The 24,023-nt window shown below is 36.3% G+C and overlaps 5 protein-coding genes and 1 pseudogene across 11 annotated transcripts in view; 4 read left to right on the top strand and 2 right to left on the bottom strand.

Annotated features, from left to right (window-relative positions):
* The window catches only part of LOC132162475 (disease resistance protein RGA2-like), a 67,823-nt gene that overhangs the window by 19,659 nt on the left and 24,141 nt on the right, over positions 1-24,023 (top strand). The gene's annotated exons all lie outside the window — the stretch shown is intronic.
* The window catches only part of LOC132162444 (putative disease resistance protein RGA4), a 54,723-nt gene that overhangs the window by 5,841 nt on the left and 24,859 nt on the right, over positions 1-24,023 (top strand). The window lies entirely within an intron of this gene.
* On the top strand, positions 982-7,832 carry LOC132162413 (putative disease resistance protein RGA4). 5 transcript variants are annotated; one of them, XM_059572666.1, is made up of 7 exons: positions 982-4,604; positions 4,717-4,952; positions 5,548-5,638; positions 5,991-6,073; positions 6,772-6,869; positions 7,042-7,137; positions 7,221-7,832. In XM_059572666.1, exon 1 carries the CDS (start codon positions 1,180-1,182, stop codon positions 4,546-4,548), a length of 3,369 nt encoding a protein of 1,122 aa, XP_059428649.1. In that variant the 5' UTR covers positions 982-1,179; the 3' UTR covers positions 4,549-4,604; positions 4,717-4,952; positions 5,548-5,638; positions 5,991-6,073; positions 6,772-6,869; positions 7,042-7,137; positions 7,221-7,832. The 5 variants fall into 5 exon arrangements, with proteins under 5 accessions (XP_059428649.1, XP_059428632.1, XP_059428655.1 ...); XM_059572649.1 differs by lacking the exon at positions 5,991-6,073; XM_059572672.1 differs by lacking the exon at positions 5,548-5,638.
* Positions 9,693-11,672, bottom strand: LOC132172009 (disease resistance protein RGA2-like). Its single transcript, XM_059583435.1, has one exon. It carries the CDS (start codon positions 11,670-11,672, stop codon positions 9,693-9,695), a length of 1,980 nt encoding a protein of 659 aa, XP_059439418.1.
* On the bottom strand, positions 11,826-12,807 carry LOC132172020 (putative disease resistance protein RGA4; annotated as a pseudogene).
* Positions 15,877-19,907, top strand: LOC132172028 (flavin-containing monooxygenase FMO GS-OX5-like). The gene is made up of 7 exons (XM_059583456.1): positions 15,877-16,411; positions 16,891-16,961; positions 18,147-18,296; positions 18,377-18,459; positions 18,570-18,705; positions 19,478-19,651; positions 19,731-19,907. The coding sequence occupies exons 1-7, from the start codon at positions 15,877-15,879 to the stop codon at positions 19,896-19,898; spliced, it is 1,317 nt and encodes a 438-aa protein (XP_059439439.1). The 3' UTR covers positions 19,899-19,907.

The raw sequence follows: 24,023 nt of genomic DNA on the forward strand, positions 1-24,023 counted from the left end.
AAAAAAAAAAAGAAGGCTCACCATTATCACAGTGGGGTGACGGTGAAAAGGACTTGACTTCACAAGGAGGATAGACCATTAAATAAAAATAAAATGGACCCTTCTTTTAAGGTGTGTGGCCAACGCGTTTTCTCTTCTTTTGATGATAGCAGTACGAACGGTGCAATTATGTATAGCGTGTGAACAACCCACCATTTTCGTCAGACCAGAAAATTTAACTCATATTTAACATTCTCTCAATAATGTGACATGTTAAATCCACTTTTAAATTTGTTTTTATTTTTTAATTCATATTAATTTAATGGTAAATTAAGCATGTCATATGAGCATAGAATACTACAATAAATAATGCTAAATGGCATTTTGCTAACAAATAATCCTTATTAAATAAAATCTTACACTAACACAACTTTTATGCCTATTTCTACAAACCTGATTTTGATACTATTTGTTACATGCAGACTTAAGCTATGAAGTTATGATGGACAATTAACAAGAAAATAGTAATTTTTTTTTTTTTTTAAGATAATTTGATAAATCCTATTTCTCCTTATTTGCCTTCTAACAAACATATAAGTTTGATAAATTAACTCATCAATATGATTTATTAATATTCACGGGGTGTTTATTCGTTCTTCCTAGGCGACAGAAACTATGCGTCTCTATGCCTCATAATTGTCTTCACCAAAATCAACATGAGTGAGAATCAATGTTATTTACTAGACACTAGCACAAGCTCAATGAGCTACTTTCTCACTAATTTAATTTGTATATATAATATATAGTTAATTGTTTCTCTAAATAGGGACAAAGATCATAGTCTTTTGAGGCCTCTTTTATTTTCTATGTTTTGTTAGGCCATGTTTCTGTATTTTGCATCAGTTGTTGGCTTCCCCCCATACCAAAAAAAAAAAACAAAAAACCGTATGATTATACAGCTGTTATTTTTACGCTCAATGTAAAAAATTCAATGCACTTGTTATTATTTCTGATATTTTGCTAGATTTTCGTGAGTCACAGCATTCACATCAATAATTGCTCAAAACCTTGACTCTCTCTCTCTCTTTCTCTGTATATCTTCTCAGAACGTTCATCTTCCTTCGTTCTACCCTTCAACTGCTATACTTGAAGAGCGCTGTTTCCTTTTGAGCATTCCCTCACCCTCCATCATCTCACAAAATGGCAGAACAAATTCTCTTCGACACTGCCCAGCGAATCATTGAGACTGTAGGCTCAATGGCTGCCGAAGAGATCGGACTTCTCTGGGGCTTCGAAAATGAGCTTCAAAGCCTGAATAACACCGTTTCAACAATCGAAGCTGTGCTTCTGGATGCGGAGGAGCAACATGCTGCTGGGAACCATCAAGTCACTGTTTGGCTCAGAAAGCTGGAAGATGTCATTTATGACGCGGATGACTTGCTGGATGTTGTTTCCACTGAAGCTCTACGAAGGCAAGTAATGACCCATCATAAGAAGGCCAAGCAGGTACGTATTTTTTTTTCCAAATCAAATCAGCTTGTCTATCGTCTTAAAATGGCCCATAAAATTAAGGCCATGAGAGAGAGGTTAGATGCCATCGATGCAGATAGGCAAAGATTCCACTTAAAGTTAAAGCTAAGCCATGTGGAGACAGGAGCAGGAGGAAACAGGGACAGAGATAACACTCATAGTTATGTATGTGCGGAAGCAGTTATAGGACGAGAGAATGATAAGAAGGCAGTTATACACCGTCTGCTGGACTCCAACGTTGAAGACAATGTTTCAATCCTTCCAATTGTTGCCATTGGTGGATTAGGGAAGACTGCACTGGCTCAGCTCATAATCAATGACGAGCAAATCCAAAAACATTTTCAACTCAAAATGTGGGTGTGTGTCTCTGATTCCTTCCAAGTTAAAAATATTGTTGAAAAAATTTTTGAAGCTGCAACAAAGAAGAAACCAAAAACCATGGAAATGGATACGTTGATAGGTAAACTTAAAGAAATAATCGATGGAAAGAAATACTTGCTTGTATTGGATGATGTGTGGAATGAGGATCATGAAAAATGGTCTCGCTTGAAACAAGTGCTGATGGGTGGTGCAAGCGGCAGTAGAATATTAGTTACTACCCGCAGTGAAATCGTTGCAAGGATTGTCAGGACTGTTGAATCATATCCCTTAAGGGGTTTAGACAAAGACGATTCATGGTCTTTATTTAAGCAGATGGCATTTGAGAGAGGACAGGAGCCGGAGCAGAACTCGAGCATCGTAGCCATTGGGAGGGAGATCCTAGCAAAGTGTTCTGGTGTTCCGCTGGCCATAAGGACAATTGGAGGTTTACTACGCATCAAAAATTCAGAAGCAGAGTGGTTGGCTTTTAAGAAGAATGAACTCTCAAAAATATCTCAGAATGAAAATGACATCTTACCAACTCTGAAGCTGAGTTATGATCATCTTCCTTCACATTTAAAGCACTGCTTCGCTTATTGTAGTTTGTATCCAAAAGATTACCAATTTAATAAATCAAGACTGATTCAGCTTTGGATAGCACAAGGGTTTGTCAACTCATCGGACAAGAACCAATGCTTAGAATATGTTGGTAATGAGTATTTTATGGATTTACTTTGGAGATCATTCTTTCAAGAAGCTAAAATTGATGAGTTTGGTAACATAATGGAATGCAAAATGCATGACCTCATGCATGATCTTGCCATTCTTGTAGCAGGATCGATTATCACCACATTAGATGATGATAAAGAGAGAAACGTTGCTGAAAAAACTCGTCATGTATCAATTGTTGGCTACGATATCAATACTTCATCAATTACAACCTCATTGAGTAAAGCAAGTAGCATGCGAACATTTCTTTATCATTCAACTTCCTACAAATTTTGGGGTGAGTCAGATATTGAAGCAATTTTTTCAACTTCCAAGTTCCTGCGCGTGTTGCATTTGCGCATAATAACTTTTGATTTTCTGCCCAGCTCTATTGGGAAGTTGAAGCATTTAAGATATCTTGATTTTTCCTTAAACCGCAATCTCAAGAAGCTTCCCAATTCTATAACCATGTTGCAGAATTTGCAATCACTAATACTCTCATTTTGTACTAAGCTTGAAGAATTGCCGAGAGACATTAAAAAATTAGTCAATCTCAGGCATCTTGATATAGAAGGATGTATTGAGTTGGCTTATATGCCACGTGGGTTGGGGCAGCTGACTAATCTTCAGACTTTATCAAAATTTGTGGTCTACAAGGATCCTCTCTTTAGGCATAGCAGTGGGTTAAAAGAACTAAAGGGACTAAATGACCTGAGAGGACACTTAGATATTGAAAATCTGAGACACGGGAAATTTGCTACGTCAGAATGTAAGGCTGCAAATTTAAAGGAGAAACAACATCTTCATGCTTTGGATTTACGGTGGAGTTTCAAATTAGGAGGTGTCATTGCTTTGGACGATATTTTTGATGATGAAGTGTTATTGGAAGTCCTCCAACCGCACCCAAATCTGAAAATACTTCGTTTACAACACAATTACGGTACAAGGCTTCCAATTTGGCTTTCGTCACTCACAAATCTTGTTAGATTTGAGTTAGAGGGGTGTAGGAAATGCCAATATCTGCCTCCTTTGAATCAACTGCCTTCTCTCAAAGTTGTTCATCTTATCGAAATGGATGCTCTGGAGTACATATCATCAGGCAGTGGTGATAGCAATGAGTTTTCTTCTTTTTTCCCATCTCTCAAGGAAATTAGACTCGATCATTGCCCTAATCTCAAGGGGTGGTGGAGGAGGAGGGATTCTTCTGTGGAGGTCAATGGTGATAGTCATAATTTTGTTGAAATAACGGAGCATCCTTTACTCCCTTCCTTTCCTCGTCTTTCAAAATTAGGGATTTTGCATTGCCCTTTGTTGACCTCTATGCCAATGTTTCCACATCTTGAAGAGTTGGACCTGTTCGATGCTAGCTCAAAGCCACTGCAACAGACAACGATGATGAATATGGCAGCACCACAAAGCCCAACGTCAACAGCAACTACCTCCTCCTCATCCACTCCTCTCTCAAAATTGAAGTATATAGAGCTGGATTTCATTGAGGATCTAGAAACTCTGCCAGAAGATTGGTCAAAAAACCTCACTTCTCTCGAGTCTTTAAGGATACAGAGCTGCAAAAGGTTAAATTCTCTCTCCCCAGGTATACAACATCTCACTTCCGTTCAAGACCTGGAACTTTATAATTGTCATGAGCTTGAGCTTGCCAATGATGAGGATGGAATGCAATGGCAAGGCCTTAAGAGCCTCCTATCTTTGAAGTTTTCACATCTTCCGAAATTGGTGTCTCTCCCGTTGGGGCTTCAACATGCGACCACTCTGCAAAGCCTCTACATTTCAAATTGTAAAAACTTGACGGCTATACCAGACTGGATCCACAACTTTACATCACTTCAAGAACTTCGAATTAATGAATGCGCCAGTTTGACATCACTGCCCAAAGGAATCCGTAGCTTAACGTCTTTGCGGTGGCTGAAAATTGAGAAGTGTCCTGCAAAGATGCGAGTGAGAAGGAGGTGAGAATTGGGCCAAGATTTCTCACATTCCAGAGTTAGAATTAAAGTATCCGGAATCAGGTATGTACTCATCATTTTATCTTAATCCTTCGTGTAAATTGAAGTACACACCTTCTTCTCCATCATTTTCTTCATTGTTCTCTCTCAGTATTTCTTGGTTGTTGAATTTCAGATGCAGAAGTAGCAGAACCAGCTAAAGAAAAAGAGGATTTGGAGCATATTCAAAAAATCTAGGGCGTTGAATTCATGATTCCTGTATTGTGTGATCTCAAACAAAAGACAGTAAAGTCAAGTCACCCATCAAGATCCTTGCCCACCCCTACACCATGGTGTGCAAGTTGTACTGGGCAGGAGGATTGAGCGCTCATTGGTGGGATGAAGACCAGATTGGCATCTACACGGGAATTGGTATCCACCTTTATTTTATTTTATTTTTGTTTCTTCTGCTGTTTGGTTTTGTTAGATTTTGGCTTATTTTGTCTCGTTTTCAGCATTTGTGAGTGAAGAAAAGTGGGAATTGTGTGTTGTTGTTGTTGTTAATGGTGGAGTATTGCCAAATGAAAGAGGCATACGAGAGCTAGCTAGAGCAAGATCAGCTTCTGCTTGATCTTCACCGCCGCAGAGGTTGTGCAAATGAATTTGGAGGAATTAATTCTTCGATTCAATTCAGAAGTTTGATGTTTTTTTTTTAAAAAAAAAAATAGAAGTAAAAATATTTCTTTTAAAAGTAGAACTAGAAAAAGATGCGGTGGTAATTTATTTAGTAAGTGGATTTGGAAGTAGATGCATAGAAGGATTCTTTGAGTTGAGTTTTGGTTAGAGTGAAATGTATAAAGTTGCGTCGAAATCACTACATAATTCTGCAGTCTACGTTAATAATGCATTGTCATGATGTAATTCTCGTCGAATCTAGATTGATCACATTCAAGTTTTTGATGTTCATGATATTTCAATAACTACAAAGTTAAGTCTTTGATGTGGGTTTTTCTTTATATGATTCCAGGCGAGTACTCTGAATGAGTGACTGTGAATCTTGCAAACTCCGATCCTTTTGAGGATGATTGGGTTGCAGTTTTTTCTCCTGCAAACTTCAAGTAATCTACATCTCTAGCTTTATCAGTTTGTACAGTCTAGCTAGCTAGTTGTTTTCCCATTCACAAATAAGATTGAATAGTATTTGCAACTTAGCCAATGCCTTTTCAAGAACAGAGTAATTTTTTTTTTTTCCAAATAATGGAGATTATAGTTGTGGGACTAAAGTTTCCTCTGTTAATGCATAAATTGAAGGGGTATTTTTGCTTTGAATTGGCAACTCATCAACCTGTCTACCAGTGAATAAATTGTAGGATTTATCTTTGTTTTCCTATGTCTGTCTCTCTCTCCCATGGTCCTTTACTTTCATCCAAAGTACCAAATTCGAAATCTTAAAAGCAATTATACTTGCAGTTGTGATTTGATATTTGAGGAGATAGCAAGGAACTTCTACAGAATGTGTCATCTTTGCTGAAATTGGGGGGTTCATTTTTTTGGTATTACTCTTGACTGATGTACAATATAGTATGAAATAGAGGTTGTTGAATACTTGTTGTTTGGGAGTTATTTGTTAATTACATTGGGATTTACTTTGTATACGTGTTTGGATGTATTTATTGAAACTAATTCAAATATTTGATTTAGCTAGTGCTTTCAGCTGTTTATTTGCAATTTGATAATTTACTTAATTGTTTGTGTATTTTGGTTGCTTTTCTTGGTACTTAAATTAAGATAATGGGGTCTACATCCATGCACTACTCTCTCTTTCTTTCACTCTCTTTCAGTTGATTTGGTAACCTAGAAAGATTATGAACTTTGATCAGATTCTAAATTGTTGAGATTACTGAGATTCATCCATCCACAATCAAGTATATAGGGAGATACTCTTATTTTCATATTGCATTCATCTTATGTTATAAATTATAAATCTCTGATTCTCAAGCATTGACAATCTCCGTTAGTGATTTATGTTCTATTTGAGACAGAACTTTCACAAGGTAGAATTTGTGGTAGATTGGAAGTAAAACTTCATATTCTTGTCTTAAATTATGGTCTTATTTAATATTCTAAATCCCGTTGCAAAGTTAAATCATAGCTTAAATTTTTACCCGCGATTCATGGGGATCAAAATTGATTTCTGCATATTAACAATAGAAATTGTTCTTACTTGCATTTTTGCTATATATGTTTGCAGGTCAACGATGACTTTTCTGCTATGGAAAATTCATTACCATGAAACGTTTAGCTGATGGTTCCAAAAGAGTTTGGGTTCCTCATTTTCTAAGTGCACAGGTAAAGCTGAAAAAATATGTTTAGCTACAACCTATTAGTTCAAGATAGGAAATGTCTTAGTAAGACTTGTTATAAGATTATTTAGATGATAAAGTAATGCCTCTTTTAATCATGTAAAGAATGTTTTGCTGGATTTCAGTTTCTTACCGATGATCTTGTTTTCTTCTTACAGTCATATGATGATTATAAGAAGCAAAGGAGACTCGAGAGATGGCAGGGCAATGTTGTTGTGAACTGATCACACATGTTCTCTAGACTTCTATACATGGTTTGATCTCGTCTTTGTTATTGTTAGTTTTTGAATTGTCGAATTCAGTGACAAAATAGACTTGTTTACATTCCTGTCTACAGTTCATTCAGACGAGGTACAAATTTCAAATTCATAGAGACGTTCGTTTGCATTAGTGTCTGAAGCATGTCCGGACGAGACATCAATTCCAGATTCACTAAGACATTCTTCTGCAATGACGTCTGAAGCTATTCTGAACGGGATGGTTTTCTAGACTTATAGAGACGCTCGTCTGCAAGTAGTCTGGACACACTGCATCAGGTTTCTTGATTTAGTTGTGATTAACCTAGTTGCGTCCACACGAGAAAGGACCTCATCCAGACGCCGACTAAGTTATGCAGTTTTGTTTTCACAGTTTGTATTCTGTTAGACCAGGGACTCTTGTAGTTTATATATTGGAAACTGCTAAGCACAGAATAGATATAGTTTCTACATGAGAATAAGTGTGCTAAGAGAGCTAAAACAGATCATGAACAATGCACGAAGCCTATCGGAGTTCCGATGAAGGAGATCACATAAAAGAAACATTCCAGAAGTTTTGGGAGAATTATTGCGGTAGCGGACAAGTGTGTTACTTGTTTAGTACATGGGATTGTCATTTGCAAATGTTTTGTAAGTATTGAAATTGTGTAATTTCTCGTTTTTATATAGTAGAGTGATTTTTTGGGTTTGACTGCCAGGGAGTAGTTTTACTTTTGAAGAGTTCTTCAAAAGGCTTCCACTTCGTAACCAAATATTTTAGTCTTCTTGATTTACTGCACTTATATATATTTGGTAAATGCTTAAATGATTATTAATTTTTAATTTTACATATTGTTGATAAACACCTAATTAGCTCCCTATTAGGTGTAGATTGGAGTTGTACGTGTGTGTGTGTGTGTATATATATATATATATATATATATATAGTTTCCAGTTATGTTAGTTTCCCAGGTATTCAAATAGTTGTAAATCATGTTATATCTTTAGCATTGCTGGCAACATAACAAGTCCCAATGTTTAGAATCATGTCATTTTAATTCTCTTGTGAAATGCTTGAGGCTTGTCATCCATGGCCTCTCAATGGCTTCCGATGAAGGACTCATAGAGTCTGTTACTCGAGATGGAAAACCAGTGTAATTTTTCACTCATCACTGCCAATCTCTTTGAATACATCTCTTTGTGATACTAGAAATATTATAAATGGATGGTATTTCATTTTGCAATTGTTGTCAGAACTATTATTATGTGCATGCTTGCTTTGTTGCCTTGGCAAAATCGTCTGCTGGTATAAACTTGCTATTACATTTACTTTTTACCAAGTGACCTGCTAATTTGAAATTAAGATCATAGAGGGCTAAGAATGATCAATACTCAAGATTGAGGAAATAGGCATCCCATTCATCAACAAACCATTATCCTGTTTTGGAAAATGACCTTTCCATTCACAAGCAAATCTGATCAGAATTTGTAATCTTTCTAGGCTACCAAATGACCCGAAAGAGAGTGAGCGAAAGAGAGAGTAGTGAATATTTGCAGGCCCCATTATCTTAGTTTCAGTACAAAGAAAAGCTACCAATATACAAAAACAATTAAGCAAATCACCCAATTGAAAAGAAATAGCTGAAACCACCAGCTAAATCAAATATTTGAACTAGTTTGATTTACTACATCCAAACAAGTATGCAAAGTAATTAAATCCCAATGTAATTAACAAATAACTCCAAAAACAACAGCTCTAGCTTCAACAGCCTTTATATTTCATACCATGTTGTAGATGAGTCTGGAGTAGTACCAAAAAATAACCCCCTGATTTCAGCAAAGATAACACATGTTGTAGAGGTTTCCTTGCTATCTCCTCAGTTTCCAATCATAACTGCAAGTACAAATGCTTTTGAGATTTGGAATTTGATACTTTGAATGAAAGTAGAGGACCATGGGAGAGAGAGACAGGGAAAAAAATATAAAACCTGCAAATGCTAAGCAGCACAATAAATCAGCCTGATTGGTCTTCTGCTGTAAATGTATCTCTATATTTTCCTGCGAAAGAAATGTCACAAACAGCAAGGTTCCAAGTAAGACGAAATTAGGGTAAAAAGTAAACAATTAACTTGCCTCTTTATTTCTAGAGACAATGTCGGTTGTCAAAAAAATGGATATGAAAACGAATTGACAACTATGTATAAAGGCTTTTGGAGCATGTGGAAAAGCCATTGGAAAATGCCCAATGATGTTCAAAGTCATCAAAATAACTTAGCTCATTAGTAATCTCCAAGGCAATTGCAAGGTCAATTTAACTTCATTTATACTTGCAAAATCATCATTCAATACACTTGAGTAAAACTTTTGCATGTTGACAATTGAAGTGCCGGAAGACATCTCACTCAATAGCAATCTTGATTAAGATAATCTTCCAATTACTATATATTGGACAATAGTAATCTTCCAACTAGCAGATGTAGTATTCTGGCACTACAACCCAATAAATCATAGCAGTAGAGCTACCAAAACAAATACTAGCAATCTTGATTAAGATAAAATGATGAGTAATATACCTAAGCAATCGAAGATGCATGGATGTTTGACTTTTCTTTTTGCTGAGGAGGATACCGCAAGTCTAACTCTGGGATGTGAGAAATCTTGGTCCAATCTTCACCCGTTTCTCTCTCGCATCTTTGCAGTAAGATGGGACACTTCTCAACTTTTAGCCTTCGCAAAGAAGTTAGCCTACCCATTCCTTCGGGCAGCGATGTCAAACTGGAGCATCCACCAATTTCAAGCACTTGAAGTGATGTGCAGTTGTGGATCCCCTCTGGTATGGCCGTCAAGTTTTCACAATTTGAAATCTCAAGCTTTTGCAGAGTAGTCAAGTGTTGAAGCCCCAACGGGAGAGACACCAATTTCGGAAGATGTGTAAACTCCAAAGAGATGAGGCTCTTAAGGCCTTGCCATTGCATCCCGTCCTCATCATTGGCTAGCTCAAGTTCGCGGCAATTACAAAGATGCAGGTATTGGAGGGCAGTGAATTGTTGTACACCTTGGGAGAGAGACTTTATTCTATTGCAGTTCAATATCGTCAAAGACTCGAGAGAATTGAGGTCCTCTGGTAGAATTTCGAGATCCGTAATGGAATTCAATTTTATGTACTTCAATTTTGAGAGAGGAGTGGATGAAGAGGAGGCTATTGCTATTGACGTTGGGCTTTGCAGTGCTGCCATATTCATCATCATTGTTTGTTGCAATGGCTTCAAGCTCGCATTCCACAGGACCAACTCTCCTTCAAGATGTGGAAACATTGGCATGGAAGTCAACATAGGGCAATTCCAGATCTGTAATGTTGAAAGATGAGGAAATGAAGGGAATAAATGATGCTCCGTCATCGGTGTTACCGCAGTTATTTGAACAGAATAATCATTATCACTATTGATGTCCTCAGAAGAATGCCGCCTCCACCACCCCTTGAGATTAGGACAAAGATCAATTTTGATTTCCTTCAAGGATGGAAAAAATGGTATTGGTGCCGATGAAGAAGAAGAGAACTCATTACTATCACCACCATTTGATATGTACTGCAAAGTATCCAACATTGTAAGAGAAAGATACTTGAGAGAAGGCAATTGACTCAATGGTGGCAGATATTGGCATTTCTTACACATCCATAATTCAAATCTAACAAGATTTGTGAGTGACAAAAGCCAACTCGAAAGCCTTGAACCCGGATAGTTTACTAAGGAAAGTTGTTTCAGATTTGGGTGCGGTTGGAAGCCTTCCAATAACATTTCATCATCAACATTAACATTCAAATCATTGACATCTGCTTGAGTATTCCACCATAAATGCAAAGAATGAAGATGTTGTTTCTCCTTTAAATTTGCAGCCTTGTATTCCGACGCAACATCTTTCTCATGTCTCAAATCTCTAATGACCAACTCTCCTGCCAGCTTATTTAGTTTGTTTAGTTCTTTTAACTCACCGCTATGCTTGGAAAGAGAACCCGTGTGGACCACAAATCTTGATAGAGTTTGAAGATTAGTTAGTTGCCCCAATCCACGTGGCATATAAGTCAAAGCACGACATCCATCTATCTCAAGATGTCTGAGGTTGACTAATCTTTCAATGCCTCTCGGAAATTTTTCTAAGTTCCAACAATTAGAGAGTTTTAGTGTTTGCAAATTCTGCAATTTGGTTATAGAATTGGGCAACTTCTTGATATTGCCGTTTTCAGAAAGATCAAGATATTTTAAATGCTTCAACTTACCAATAGAGCTTGGCACAAAATCAAGATTTTTTAGATGCATATCCAACACACGCAACAATTTAAAACTCGAAAAAATTGCATCACAATCAATCTTAGCCCCAAAGCCTTGGCCACCGAAGTAAAGAAATGTTCGTATCCTACTTGCTTTACACAATGAAGAAATATGTGGATCATTACCAACAAATGATACATGACGAGTTTTCTTTTCAATGTTTCTCCCCTTAACATCAAATGAGGTGATCAATGATCCTGCCACTGATATGGCAAGATCATGCATGAGGTCATGTATTTTCCATCGAATTATGTTACAAAACTCATCTATTTCAGCTTCTTGAAAGAATGATCTCCAAAGCAAATCCATAAAATACTCATGACCAACATCTTCCAAGGATCGGTCCTGATCTAATAACTGGACAAACCCTTGTGCTATTCAAAGCTTAATCAGTGTTGATCTATCAATCTTGTAATCTTTTGGAAACAAACTACAATAAGCAAAGCAGTGCTTCAAATGTGAAGGAAGTTGATCATAACTCAGCTTTAGAGTTGGTAAGATGTCATTTTCTTTCTGAGACATTTTTTAGAGTTCATTATTCTTAAAAGACAGCCACTTTGTTTTGGGATTTTTAGAGTGTAGTAAACTTGCGATTGTCTTTATGGCTAGAGGGACACCTAAACACTTCTCTAGGATCTCCCTCCCAATTGCAACAATTCTTGAATTCTCTGGCTCTTGTTCTTTCTCAAATGCTATCTGCTTAAATAAAGACCATGATGCGTCTTCATCTAAACCCCTTAAGGAATATGATTGAATTGTCCCGGTAATCCTTGCAACGCTTTCATTGCGTGTAGTCACTAATATTCTGCTTCCTCTTGATCCACCCATCAACAATTCTTTCAAGCGAGACCATTTTTCATGATCCTCATTCCACACATCATCCAACACAACTAAGTATATCTTTCCATCGATCTTTTCTTTAAGATGACCCATCAGTGTACCCATTTCCGTTGTTTCTGGTTTCTTCTTTGTTGTAGATTCTAAGATCTTTTCAACAATATTTTTAACATGCATGGAAGGTATCGGAGACACACACCCACTTTTTTAGCTCAAAATGCTTTTCGATTTTCTCATCATTGGATATGAGTTGAGCCAGTGTAGTCTTTCCTAATCCACCGATGCCAACAATTGGAAGGATTGAAATGTTCTCTTCAATGTTGGAGTCCACCAGACAGTCTATAACTGCGTTCTTATCATTCTTTCGACCAATAACTTTTTCCGCTCGTACAAAAGAATGAGTGTTATCTCTCTCCCTATTCCTGACTTGTGTCTCTGCATGGCGCACCTTGAAGTGGAAATCCCTAGCAGCTGCAATAATGGCATCTAACCTCTCTCTTATCAACTTAATCTTATGGCCCATTTTATGATGATGGGCAAGCTCATTTGATTTGGAAAAGAAAATGTGTACCTTTTTCGCCTTCTTATCATGAGTCATTATTTCCCTTTAAAGAGCTTCAGTGGAAATAGCATCCCGCAAGTCATCCGCATCATAAATGGCATCATCTAGCTTTCTGAGCCAATCTCTAACTCCATGGTTCCCTGCAGCCTGTTTCTCCTCCTCATCTAGAAGCACAACTTTGACTGTTGAAACGGTGTCCATCATGCTTTGATGCTCATCTTCGACACCCCAGAGTAGTCTGATCTCTTTGGTAGCCAGGGAGCCCAAAATCTGAATGATTCCCTCCACAACACCGAAGAGAAGTCGTTCTGCCATGAATGCTCAAAAGTCAAGCTCTCTTGAAAATATGTTTGGTGTGAGTAGGAAGGGTTAGGCGTCGCCAACATATATCTGCAAACTGCAACTCTATTCAACTCTTCCACACCAAATCAAATAATCAAGAATTATTTTTTTGTCGTTTGTAAAATCAGTCTACATTTTCTTCGGAAAGAAATGCTTAAATCGCACCGGGAAAACCTTAAATTAGTGTGACATGCGAGCGGTGCCTAACCCTTTTTCTATTGGAGAAGTCAAACCTCGAGCATTTTTCTATTTTCAATTCAATGATTTGTTGCATGATGATGTATTTAAAATTTGCAGGCTGTCACGTTGGATTTAAAATTTGTTTTTAGCAGTTTTGTTCCTTTAAACCTCCCCAATCTTTACCTTGATTCTTTCAAAGTCAATGCATGATGATGTATTCAACTCTCTTTTCTTTTTGGTTTTGGAGGGGCCAAAATAAGAAAGAAAAAGGAAAAGAAAGAAAGAGGGTGTCATTATGGGAGAGAGAAAAATAGAGAGATCAACCGCCACTCTATCCCAACAAAACAAAAAGTTCGTATTTTTGTCTTTTGTATTCTTTTGATGAGTAATCTCTATTGAGTGATCGATAGTGAGATTTATGTGTATTAAAGTTTTGCGTCTAACTGATTTTTTCTCCACTCTATCCCAACAAAAGAAAATAGTTTGTATTTTTGTCTTTTGTATTCTTTTGATGAATCATCTCTATTGAGTGATAGTGACATCTGGGTGTATTAGGTTTTTGCATCTAACTTATTTTTTCTCCACTATATTTTTGTACTCCATCTTTCATAGTAAACTTCTTCGTGATCACATCCGCCAGTTGACGTACCTCACATTGAGGGAGCCACTTAAATTTTGGTGTTTGTGTGATTGTTCTCGTCTTATTTATCGTAATTTTAATCGTATTTTTTTGCACAACATAATAAAAAAGTTATACCTAACAATCCCACTTGAAGTAGATCCAAATTAAATCTATATCTATATACATCTATGTGTTTCTTCAATCTCTTTATTTTCTTTTCTTTTGAGTCTTTAGTGTGTAAAAGGGTGATGTAGATCAGAGTGTGCTAGGGAGTTCATGAGGAAGATTGGAGCAGATGTAAGTGTGAAGGTGATGCAAGTCAGTTTTACTTGTTTTGGTTAAATTTACACCTGACAAGTTTTACTAAAAATGTTATATCTCGAGTTTCAGATATTGGATTTGAGCAAGCTTAGTAGCGTTGGAAAGCTAATTCAAAGATCTACAAAGTCATGTGTGACAACCTTTGGCTAATTACAATGTTTACTAGGTCAAAACGGGCTGCAAAGAGAAGATTAAAAAAATGGACGGAAATAAAGGCAATAATCTAACAAGGAAAGACTTGATTGCTCTATTGGGGACTTTAATGAAGATTTTATTCCGGCCAGCAAATCAAATAATCCAGCAGTCAAATATATTTTATTTTATTATTTACGTTATTTAAATTAGGATTTTATTTAATTGTAGTTTTCCCTTTATTATTCTAGAAATTTCCATAATAGACTTAGGTTTACTTTTGCTCCAAGTTTGCTTATTGTTATAAATAAGCAGACCTAATATGTAAGAGGCAGATTTTATGTATTTTGATTAATCATGAAACACTCAATGAGCAAATTTCTATTCATTTTACCTTAATTTCTTGATAGAATCTTGGTTTAAGAAGAGTTGTAATTATATTGTTGTTTGCTATTGCAAACTCACTACGCCCACACTGCATCAGAAGGGGCCACAGGGAGTCGTGTCAACTAGAGAAGTTAAGACGATAGCACAGACTCGTGCAAATGAGCTATCAAAAGAGTCGCAAGGACCACCATTCGATAGCCCATCCAAACGGTCTAGTGAACGGGCCACTCTCTGGAGTTCTCCATAGTAATTCTCGAGGCATCCGTTCGATGCCCTGCTTGAACGGCCAACATCAAAAATTCTCCATAGTAATTCCCGAGACGTCTGTTCGATAGCCGTTCAAAGGTCGTTCGAACACCTGTGTTATATTTCAGTTTACGTACTTAAATTTTAGCTTTATTTTGTAACCATCCGAACGAAGATACGTTCTGTTCGAAGGGCCATCGTAGAGTTGTTAACCGAATTAATTTCTATTACTACTAGAGTTAGGAGTTTGGGGGTCTATAAATACATACTTATGACCTCCAAAACCTAACTTTTGATTATTATTCAGTTTTTATCAATTAGAAAGCTCAGAGTTGAGTTTCTTCATATTTTCCCTTCAAGCCCTAGATACTCTACTTAATGAGTTTTGGTCATAAACGAGTCAATTGACCCATTTATGATCCGTTTATCGTTTACGGGTCAATTTACCCGCTTATAACCCAACTCATCACTTTCATTTTCAAAAAAAAAAAATCACTTTCTAAGCTAAACGGGTTAAGCGGGTCATGTCAAGTGACTCACAAAATTGTCGTGTCGTGTTAGAGTTTAGTGGATCCGACCCATTAGCTAAACTGGTCGCGGGTAGTAAACAATCGACCTGCCAGCCGGTTTTGCCATCTCTATTTATAATTCAATCGTATATGGCAGTAATATTAGAGTTTTGTTAATAATGTCTTGTATCCTTTCTTTATTATCGCTGTCTGCAATTGAACCAATAAAATGGTTCCCTCTAACGACATATCAAAACTAAACCAACCGGGCGCAAATGCAATTGTTTAGCAATGTATGCGCAATCCTTAAAAGTGGCAGTGATCGGAGCCGGCATGGCTGGCCTACTCACCTCATGTGAGCTCAAAAGAGAAGGCCACCGGGTCATTGTCTTCGAGAAAAGCATTAGCCTTGGTGGCACCTGGGTCTATGACCCACGTGTCGAAACCGACCCTTTGGGTCTAGACCCGGCTCGCCAGATTGTCCATAGCAGCATGTACCGCTCGCTCCGGGTCAACCTTCCGAGGCGGCTCATGGGCTTCTTGGATTACCCATTTTCGCTGAAAGAGCGTGGGGATCCGAGAGAGTTTCCGGGTCACGAGGAGGTGCTGCGGTACCTTGAAGATTTTGGCCGGGATTTCCGCTTGGTTGAGTTGATACGGTTCAGGCACGAGGTGGTCCGAGTTGAACGAGTCAATGAAGTGAGTCACGAATGGGTGGTTGAGTCGAGGACTCGGGAAAGTGAGTCAGAGATGGAGGAGGAGGTGTTTGAGGCCGTGGTGGTGTGTAATGGTCACCACACCGAGCCAAGAATTGCTGAGTTTCCAGGTATCTTTATTTCTACTTTTATTTGCTTTTTTTAATGTTACTGGTATTTTTATTTTTATTTTTTATTTTTATCTTATAATTATTCAACAATATTAATCTGACAATTTTAATTAACTTTTGGATTTTGTTTTGGTAATGCCAAATATTATCATTCTATTTAACATTTATTTAATATCGCTAGCATGGATCACGTCACTATTGTTAGATGAATATTTGATAGAATTATAATATCTAACGTTTCTCTTTTATTTTTTTAACAATTACCGATCAAATGATTGGTTAGACTGTCATGTCAGTATTGTAAGATAATTATATGATAAAAATGTGATTTCTAGCTGGAGTAGTACTACATCTTATACTTGTAAAACAATATATTGTAAAAGAGTTGCACCATGTCTCCTTTGAACTTAAACATTAACCTTGAGAAATATTTTGTGATACATGAGTTAGGCAAAATGGTTTTTTGTATTATGTTACAGGCATGGATATTTGGCCAGGAATGCAAGTACACAGTCACAACTATCGAACTCCTGAGCCATTTCAGAACCAAGTATGTAAATGTTAGTGCTTTTATTTTTCCATCATCAAAAATTTCCCTACTTGTAAAACATGAATTAGCTTAATGCTGTATAATTCTATGCCAACATGTTAACCTTTTTGCCTAGAAACACACTCTACTCTAATAGCCATATTTATATGCTAGTGATAATGCAATGGAAAATAAGGGCTTTTGAAGGAATGATTTACAAACTATTTTACAGAAAACAGGGTTGATGTATAGTTTTGGTCATCATTTTTAAAGACATTAATTGGGCATCATCTGTGTGCAAGCTGATGCATGCTAGGGTGCCTGAATAAATTGTGCTGCAAATTTATTGGATAAATTGTGCCTGAAGATATGGTTGAACTACTCTTACACTGTGTATTGATGCTTGCATACAATTGGAAAGTATGGACTCTTGCACAGGTCTAGGCATCACATGTATTTAATTTCCAAACATTCTATCCTATTGAACTTTTAGAAATCTAGGAACAGATCTTTCTAGGCACTGGGACTCTCATATAGATCTTGCATACCCCCATTCCATGTCCTGGCATATCTAGACATTGACGCCTATTACATTCTGAAGTGGCCATTTAAAATAGCTTTTCTTGATATGTTCTTAACATTTGCTTCTTCCACACCAGTCTGTACTGCTCTAGGCATTGACCTTGCAATTTCATGGCTTCACTCTAATACAAACTTTACCTAAAAATGAGGATTTTAGAATTGTTAAAATATTAATTAACTAATTAAATTTAGCATTTCTTTTGAGCTTATGTTTTTGAGACAAATAGTGATTTAACATGGTATGAAAGTAAAGATCCTGAGTTCGAACTTTGACTCTACAGTTTATCCCCCTCCTCTCCCCTTTTCAGTTAATATTCCGCTTGTTTGGCTTCACTGGTGAGGGAGAATTTGAGCCTATCTATGAGGAGAGTATTAAAATATTAATTAAATAATTGAGTTTTAGCTTAAGCTTTTAAAATAATTGGTTATTTAACAAGAATTGTTAGTTTGAGGTGTAACCTTATTTCTGACGTAAGTGAAATTCATCTTGTCTGCTTGTTGCTGGTTGCATACTGCAAAATCACATGAATTGCTCCTTGCTTCTTAATTTTAATTTCATTCCTGTAATGGCAACTTGTTTCTAGCACTTTTTCTTAAGAGCTGTAATGCTATCATGATTGACAGATTGTGGTGTTAATTGGAAATGGACCTAGTGCACACGACATCTTGAGAGAGATCTCCTCTGTTGCAAAAGAAGTTCATCAAGCCTTGCGAGCCTCGGATGTGCATTTTAAAAAGTTGGAAAATCGCAATAATATCTGGCAGCATTCAGTGGTTTTGTGTTCTCTCGACTGGAAAATGCTATTTCTAGCACCTTTGATATCAGAAATTCTAATGGGTAGTAACTTCTGCAGATAAAATGTGCTAATGAAGATGGTAAAGTAGTATTTCAAGATGGATCATTTGTTTATGCAGATGCCATCATCCATTGTACTGGGTAATTGCCATAAATCTGATTTCATAGCCTCTGCATTATTCTCTTTATCTTATTAGATCAATTAGCAACTTTTGTTTGCACATTCCTGAGCTATTATTCTCCTCCTGCAGGTTCAAGTATCATTTCCCCTTTTTAAGAACAAATGGAATAGTGAGCGTGGATGACAACTGTGTTGGACCTCTGTATAAACATGTTTTTCCACCATGCTTGGCTCCTTGGCTTTCTTTTGTAGGACTTCCTTACAGGGTACGCTATTACATATTATATATTCCGAAGTTGATGAATTCAAAAGTGAGTTTTCTAGTAAAAAGATAGATGGTTCTTGAAGCAATGGGTTGTTTGGCAGATTTTTTAGACTGTGATATTACTGTTATATGACTAAGACAACGTCAACTATTGGTTTATTCCTTTTTTACTAGCCCTTTATGATCTAAGTGCTGATTTTCCTTGTCATGTCATCTAAGTTGTGTGACAGTAGAAGTGGTTCCGATAGTATCCGTTTGGTCGCCATAAAGACAAGAATATGAATGTCAGTTTTTTAAGTTTTCTTTTGGGATTCTAACTTGCCTATTCTTGCAACTTTGGGGGTGTTTGTTAAACCCCACCACACTGTTCATTATCCCACCACACTATTCATTTCATTTTTTTCAACAAAAAAAAAAAACATTCTTACTTTTATATCAAATCATTCACTTTTTATATCACATAATTTACTTTTTATTACTATTCAAATAAAAAAATCACTACAAAACAAAATTTTTTAGTTTTCAATACCACCTTTTCATTTTTCCATACCAATCTTTTTCTTTTTTTTTTTTATTCTTTTTATCTATGAACAGTGCGGTGGGTAAAGAACAGTGCTATGGGGTTTAACAAACACCCCCTTCGTAGCCATCAAAGAATAGGTTTTTATATCTTGTTTAGAAGATGATATTCAATTTCAACAGGTATCTCCATTATTTCTTACTCCTCCATCTGTTAGGTTGATTAAGAATATGATACTTCATTGTGCAATCAGGCTGCTTCCACTTTAATAATTGAGTTACAGTCCCGATGGGTGGCAAAAGTTTTAGCTGGCAAGGTGGCACTGCCAAGTGAAGAAGAGATGGCATCATCTGTGGAAGAACTCTACCAGCACATGAAGGAGAGTGGATTGCCAAAGCACCACACTCATCAGCTTCAGCAGAACAAGGTTTTAGGGTCTCATATTCAATCATTTTTCTTTCTTCTCAGACATTTCTTATTGACTTAATTTGTTTCTTTTGTCGCAGTTTGATTACGAAAACTGGCTAGTCACTCAATTGAGATTACCACCCCTGGAGGAGTGGAGAGAAGAGATGTATTTCCATGCGTTGAAGAAGATTACTTCACATGATGATGATGAATATCGGGACACCTGGGATGTCATAGGTGGATGTAAGGATACTACAGCATGCTAAAGGCCAGTTCTTTGTAACGGTTATAGAGATTAACATGAAGTTTATGTTGAAATATGTTGAACGTATGATCTTGTTTGTAGGAATCTCCCGTTAGGGTGGATATCCAATGGAGGACAAAAGCAACGTGATAATGAGAGAATGAAAAACTGACGTACGTTCATCTCATTATCAAACTCTATTTATAGAGTTTGAATATGACTCTTCATCAAGAGTCACAACTTGTCACTCTATCATAACCTCTATGGAAGGTTGTGATTGGCTATGGGAATGACCACACTAGTTATGGTGTGATCACCCTTTAAACCATCATCTCCCACTTGATCACACTTTAACATTATGTAATCTAGTTGAACATTATCACCTTGGTACCAAATGTAATTTTTATCCATGTCAATTCTCATCTATTTAATTTACAGATCGGCATTAGATTATGACATTTTACAATGTGTATACAATTTTGTCATCTTATCTAATCGCACCTTTTTCCATATATTTTCACACTGCTAATATATTAAGGTGATTTCATTTCGTTTTTAACTAAACGAATGACATCAATTCTCTGTGGTAAGGAACACTGGTTCACACCTATTCCACAATTGACGATTTCAGCCATACACAAAACTATGTGCTGACCTGCACTGATATTTCTAATCAAGTGTTTCCTTGATACCTTTTATCAGTGTCTTTTACACTATAAGATCATATATATATTACCAACTTGTAACATAATGTCTCTCGGTGAACCTTACATTTATGAAAGTTGTAATATTATTTCTTTAGTGTTTTCTGTCTATTACCTGACCAATTATCCCCCTTTTAGAAACAGAATTGCACAAAATCGTTCATTCAGGCGTCCCTGAATCCTTCCGCTTGTGCTTAAACATATATGTAGCTACCACCTAGGTGTTTCTTAATCCCATTGTAGCTACATGCTCTTTGAATTTTTCCAAAGACAATCCTTTGGTCATAGGATCGGCTACCATCTCTGTTGAGGGTATATATTCAATTTTAATTTCCCCTCTTTCCACTATATCTTGAATATAGTGATAATTTACATCAATATGTTTGCCTTTGGAGCTTTGTGCTCCACTTTTTATTAAAGAGATGGCAAACTTGTTATCACAAAACATATTGACTGGCTTACTGTTTAAACCTAAATTTAAACTTTCTACAAAGCGTCTAATCCACACTGCATTACTTATTGCTGTGCTGCATGATATATATTCAGCTTCCATAGTAGATTTTGCAACGCAATTTTGTTTCTTGCTTAACCAAGAAATAGCTGTTCCACCAAACAAGAACACATATCCACTTGTTGATTTTCTATCATCAGCGTCCCCAGCAAAATCCGCATCTGTGAATCCTTTAATTTCTAGATCACTTATACCAAAACATAAGCCCATGTTTTTAGTGCCTTGTAAATATCTAAATATACGTTTTACTGCTTGCCAATGTGTCTTCCCTGGATTAGATTGATATCTGCTTAGTAATCCCCCCGCATAACAAATATCAGGTCTTGTAGTTGTCATTGCATACATGAGACTGCCCACAGCTTGGGCATAGGGGATAGATTCCATCTCTTGAATCTCTGTCTCATTTTGAGGACACATTGATTTATTCAAGTACTGACCTCTTGAAATAGGTGTTTTTAGAGGTTTACATTCATTCATATTAAACCTCTTAAGTATCTTTTCCAGATATTTTTCTTGATCCAAATATAGTAATTTTAAATTTCTATTTCTAGAAATTTTTATTCCTAAGACATAGGTAGTAGTACCCATATCTTTCATTTCAAATTTGGATGACAAGAAGGATTTTGTTTTATTTATCATATCTGGACAGTTACCTATTAGCAGTATATCGTCTACATATAATGATAATATAGTTAATTTATTATTTTCATTACATATGTAAACACAGTGATCTAGTGGACTTACCTCGAAACCAATTTCTAGTATTGCTTGATGGAACTTCAAATACCATTGCCTCGAAGATTGTTTAAGTCCATACAATGACCTTTTTAATTTGTAGACTTTTTCTTCATGTCCTGTGGCCTGAAATCCTTCAGGTTGTTGCATGTAAATTTCTTCTTTTAATTCTCCATTGAGAAAGGTTGTCTTAACATCTAACTGATGTAATTCCAAATCCATTAATGCTACAATGGACATGATAATCCTCACTGAAGCGAATTTTGCCACAGGTGAGTATGTATCAACAAAGTCTACACCAGGTTGCTGAGTAAACCCTTTAGCCACCAATCTAGCTTTGTACTTTTCAAGACTTCCATCAGCTTTGAATTTTTTTCTTAGAACCCACTTGCATCCAATTGCTTTTCTTTGGCTTGGCAATTCCATGAGTTCCCACACATCATTTTTCTAAATTGATTCAAGCTCTTCTTCCATAGCTTTAATCCATTTTTCAGCATCATGACTACTTACAGCTTCTTTAAAATTTGCTGGATCTTCTTGCAAATTTATATCATCTGTACTTAGCACATAATGATCCTTGAGTATGGTTGATGGCCGTCTTTGTCTTTTACTCCCACTGTTTTGATTATCTATATCCAATTTAGGTGGATCTTTGGATTTTCTTTTGCTCCCACTATTCCGAATGTCTGTTTTATGTTCTTTTTCTTTCAAAGTAACTTATGGTGTTTGACATTCAGAATCTTCTTCTTGTAGAAGTCTTATTTCATCCATGGGAGTAATTTGATTGGTGTTTTCTAGAAATGCAGCATCCCTGCTTTCTATTAATCCCTTATTTGGATGGTAGAATCTATATCCACTACCGTTTTCTATATATCCTATAAATCTGCATTCCCATGTTTTACTTTTTAACTTATCCCTTAAGGGTTTTGGAATAAGTACATGTGCCTTACATCCCCCACACTTTGAGGTTGTAAAACTCTGGTTTTATGCCTGTCCAATATTCATAAGGGGTAAGAGGTTTTGATTCTATTAAGAATATATGCTGCAGTGGATAAAGCCTCACCCCAAAAATGAGTGGATAACTCAGCATATGCCATCATGGATCTTGTCATATCCATTAAAGTTCTATTCCTTCTTTTTGCAATCCCATTTTGTTGAGGCTTATAAGGCATTGTATATAAATGTCTTATTCCATTTTCTCTGCAGAAGGAATCCATGGCTTCATATTCACCTCCCCTATCATTATTCAAGTTTTTAATGGACCTTCCCAATTGCTTTTCTACCTCTAATTTATATTCTTTAAATTTTTCAATTGCATTAGATTTATGTTTGATAAGGTAGATATGTCCATATCTTGAATAATCATCTGTAAAGGTAATAAAGTATTCCATTCCTCTATGTGTTTTAGTTCTTAAAGGACCACATATGTCAGAATGAATTACTTCTAATAATTCTGATGATTTCCAGTGTTTTGAAAAAGATTTACTAATCATTTTTCCCTTAATACATGATTCACATATATTAAAATCTTCAGAATTAATTCTAGGTAGTAATCCACTCTTACTCATTCTTTTCATTTTATTTTTGTTGATGTGGCCTAATCTTAAATGCCATAAGAAAGAACTATCTTCAGACACATATGAATACTGTGAAATGGGATCTTTATTATCAACTTTGAGTAAATACATATTGTCTATCTTTACTCCCTTAATAGATATTTTTCCCTTACAAATATAGACCTTACTAGATTTAAACTTAATGTCATATCCTTTGCTATCTAATACGGGAACAGATATTAGATTTCTCCGGATATTTGGCACATATAGTACATTGTGTAAAATAACAGAAGACCCTTTAACATAAATCTTACATTTTCCTTCGCCTAGCACATCACTGTAAGTATTGTTGCCCATGTACACTCTGTATTCTCCGACCTTTTTCTCTTTGAAATCTATGAAGAATTCTCGGTATTAGGGGTGAAATTTAAAACCGCCTAACCGCAACCGCTAACCGTTAACCGCTAACCGCCTAACCGCTTTGAAAGCGGTTAGTAAAAACTGCTAACCGCCTAGGCGGTTGCGGTTAGCGGTTAGTGGGTTTTGAAAATCCGCTAACCGCTACCCGCTAACCGCTTTTTTTTAAATATAATATATATTTATATTATATATATATATATATATATATATATATATATATA

Source organism: Corylus avellana, chromosome ca1 (genome assembly GCF_901000735.1).
Source record: "Corylus avellana chromosome ca1, CavTom2PMs-1.0".
NCBI lineage: Eukaryota > Viridiplantae > Streptophyta > Magnoliopsida > Fagales > Betulaceae > Corylus > Corylus avellana.

What these genes read in the sequence shown, in the direction of transcription:
- LOC132162413 (XM_059572666.1), top strand. Translation starts at nt 1,180, where the DNA reads ATGGCAGAACAAATTCTCTTCGACACTGCCCAGCGAATCATTGAGACT.
- LOC132172009 (XM_059583435.1), bottom strand. Translation starts at nt 11,672, where the DNA reads ATGCATGATCTTGCCATATCAGTGGCAGGATCATTGATCACCTCATTT.
- LOC132172028 (XM_059583456.1), top strand. Translation starts at nt 15,877, where the DNA reads ATGTATGCGCAATCCTTAAAAGTGGCAGTGATCGGAGCCGGCATGGCT. An exon ending in CTGAGCCATTTCAGAACCAA is followed by an intron (nt 16,962 to 18,146) that starts GTATGTAAATGT and finishes CATGATTGACAG; the next exon opens with ATTGTGGTGTTAATTGGAAA. An exon ending in TTGTAGGACTTCCTTACAGG is followed by an intron (nt 18,706 to 19,477) that starts GTACGCTATTAC and finishes TTGTGCAATCAG; the next exon opens with GCTGCTTCCACTTTAATAAT.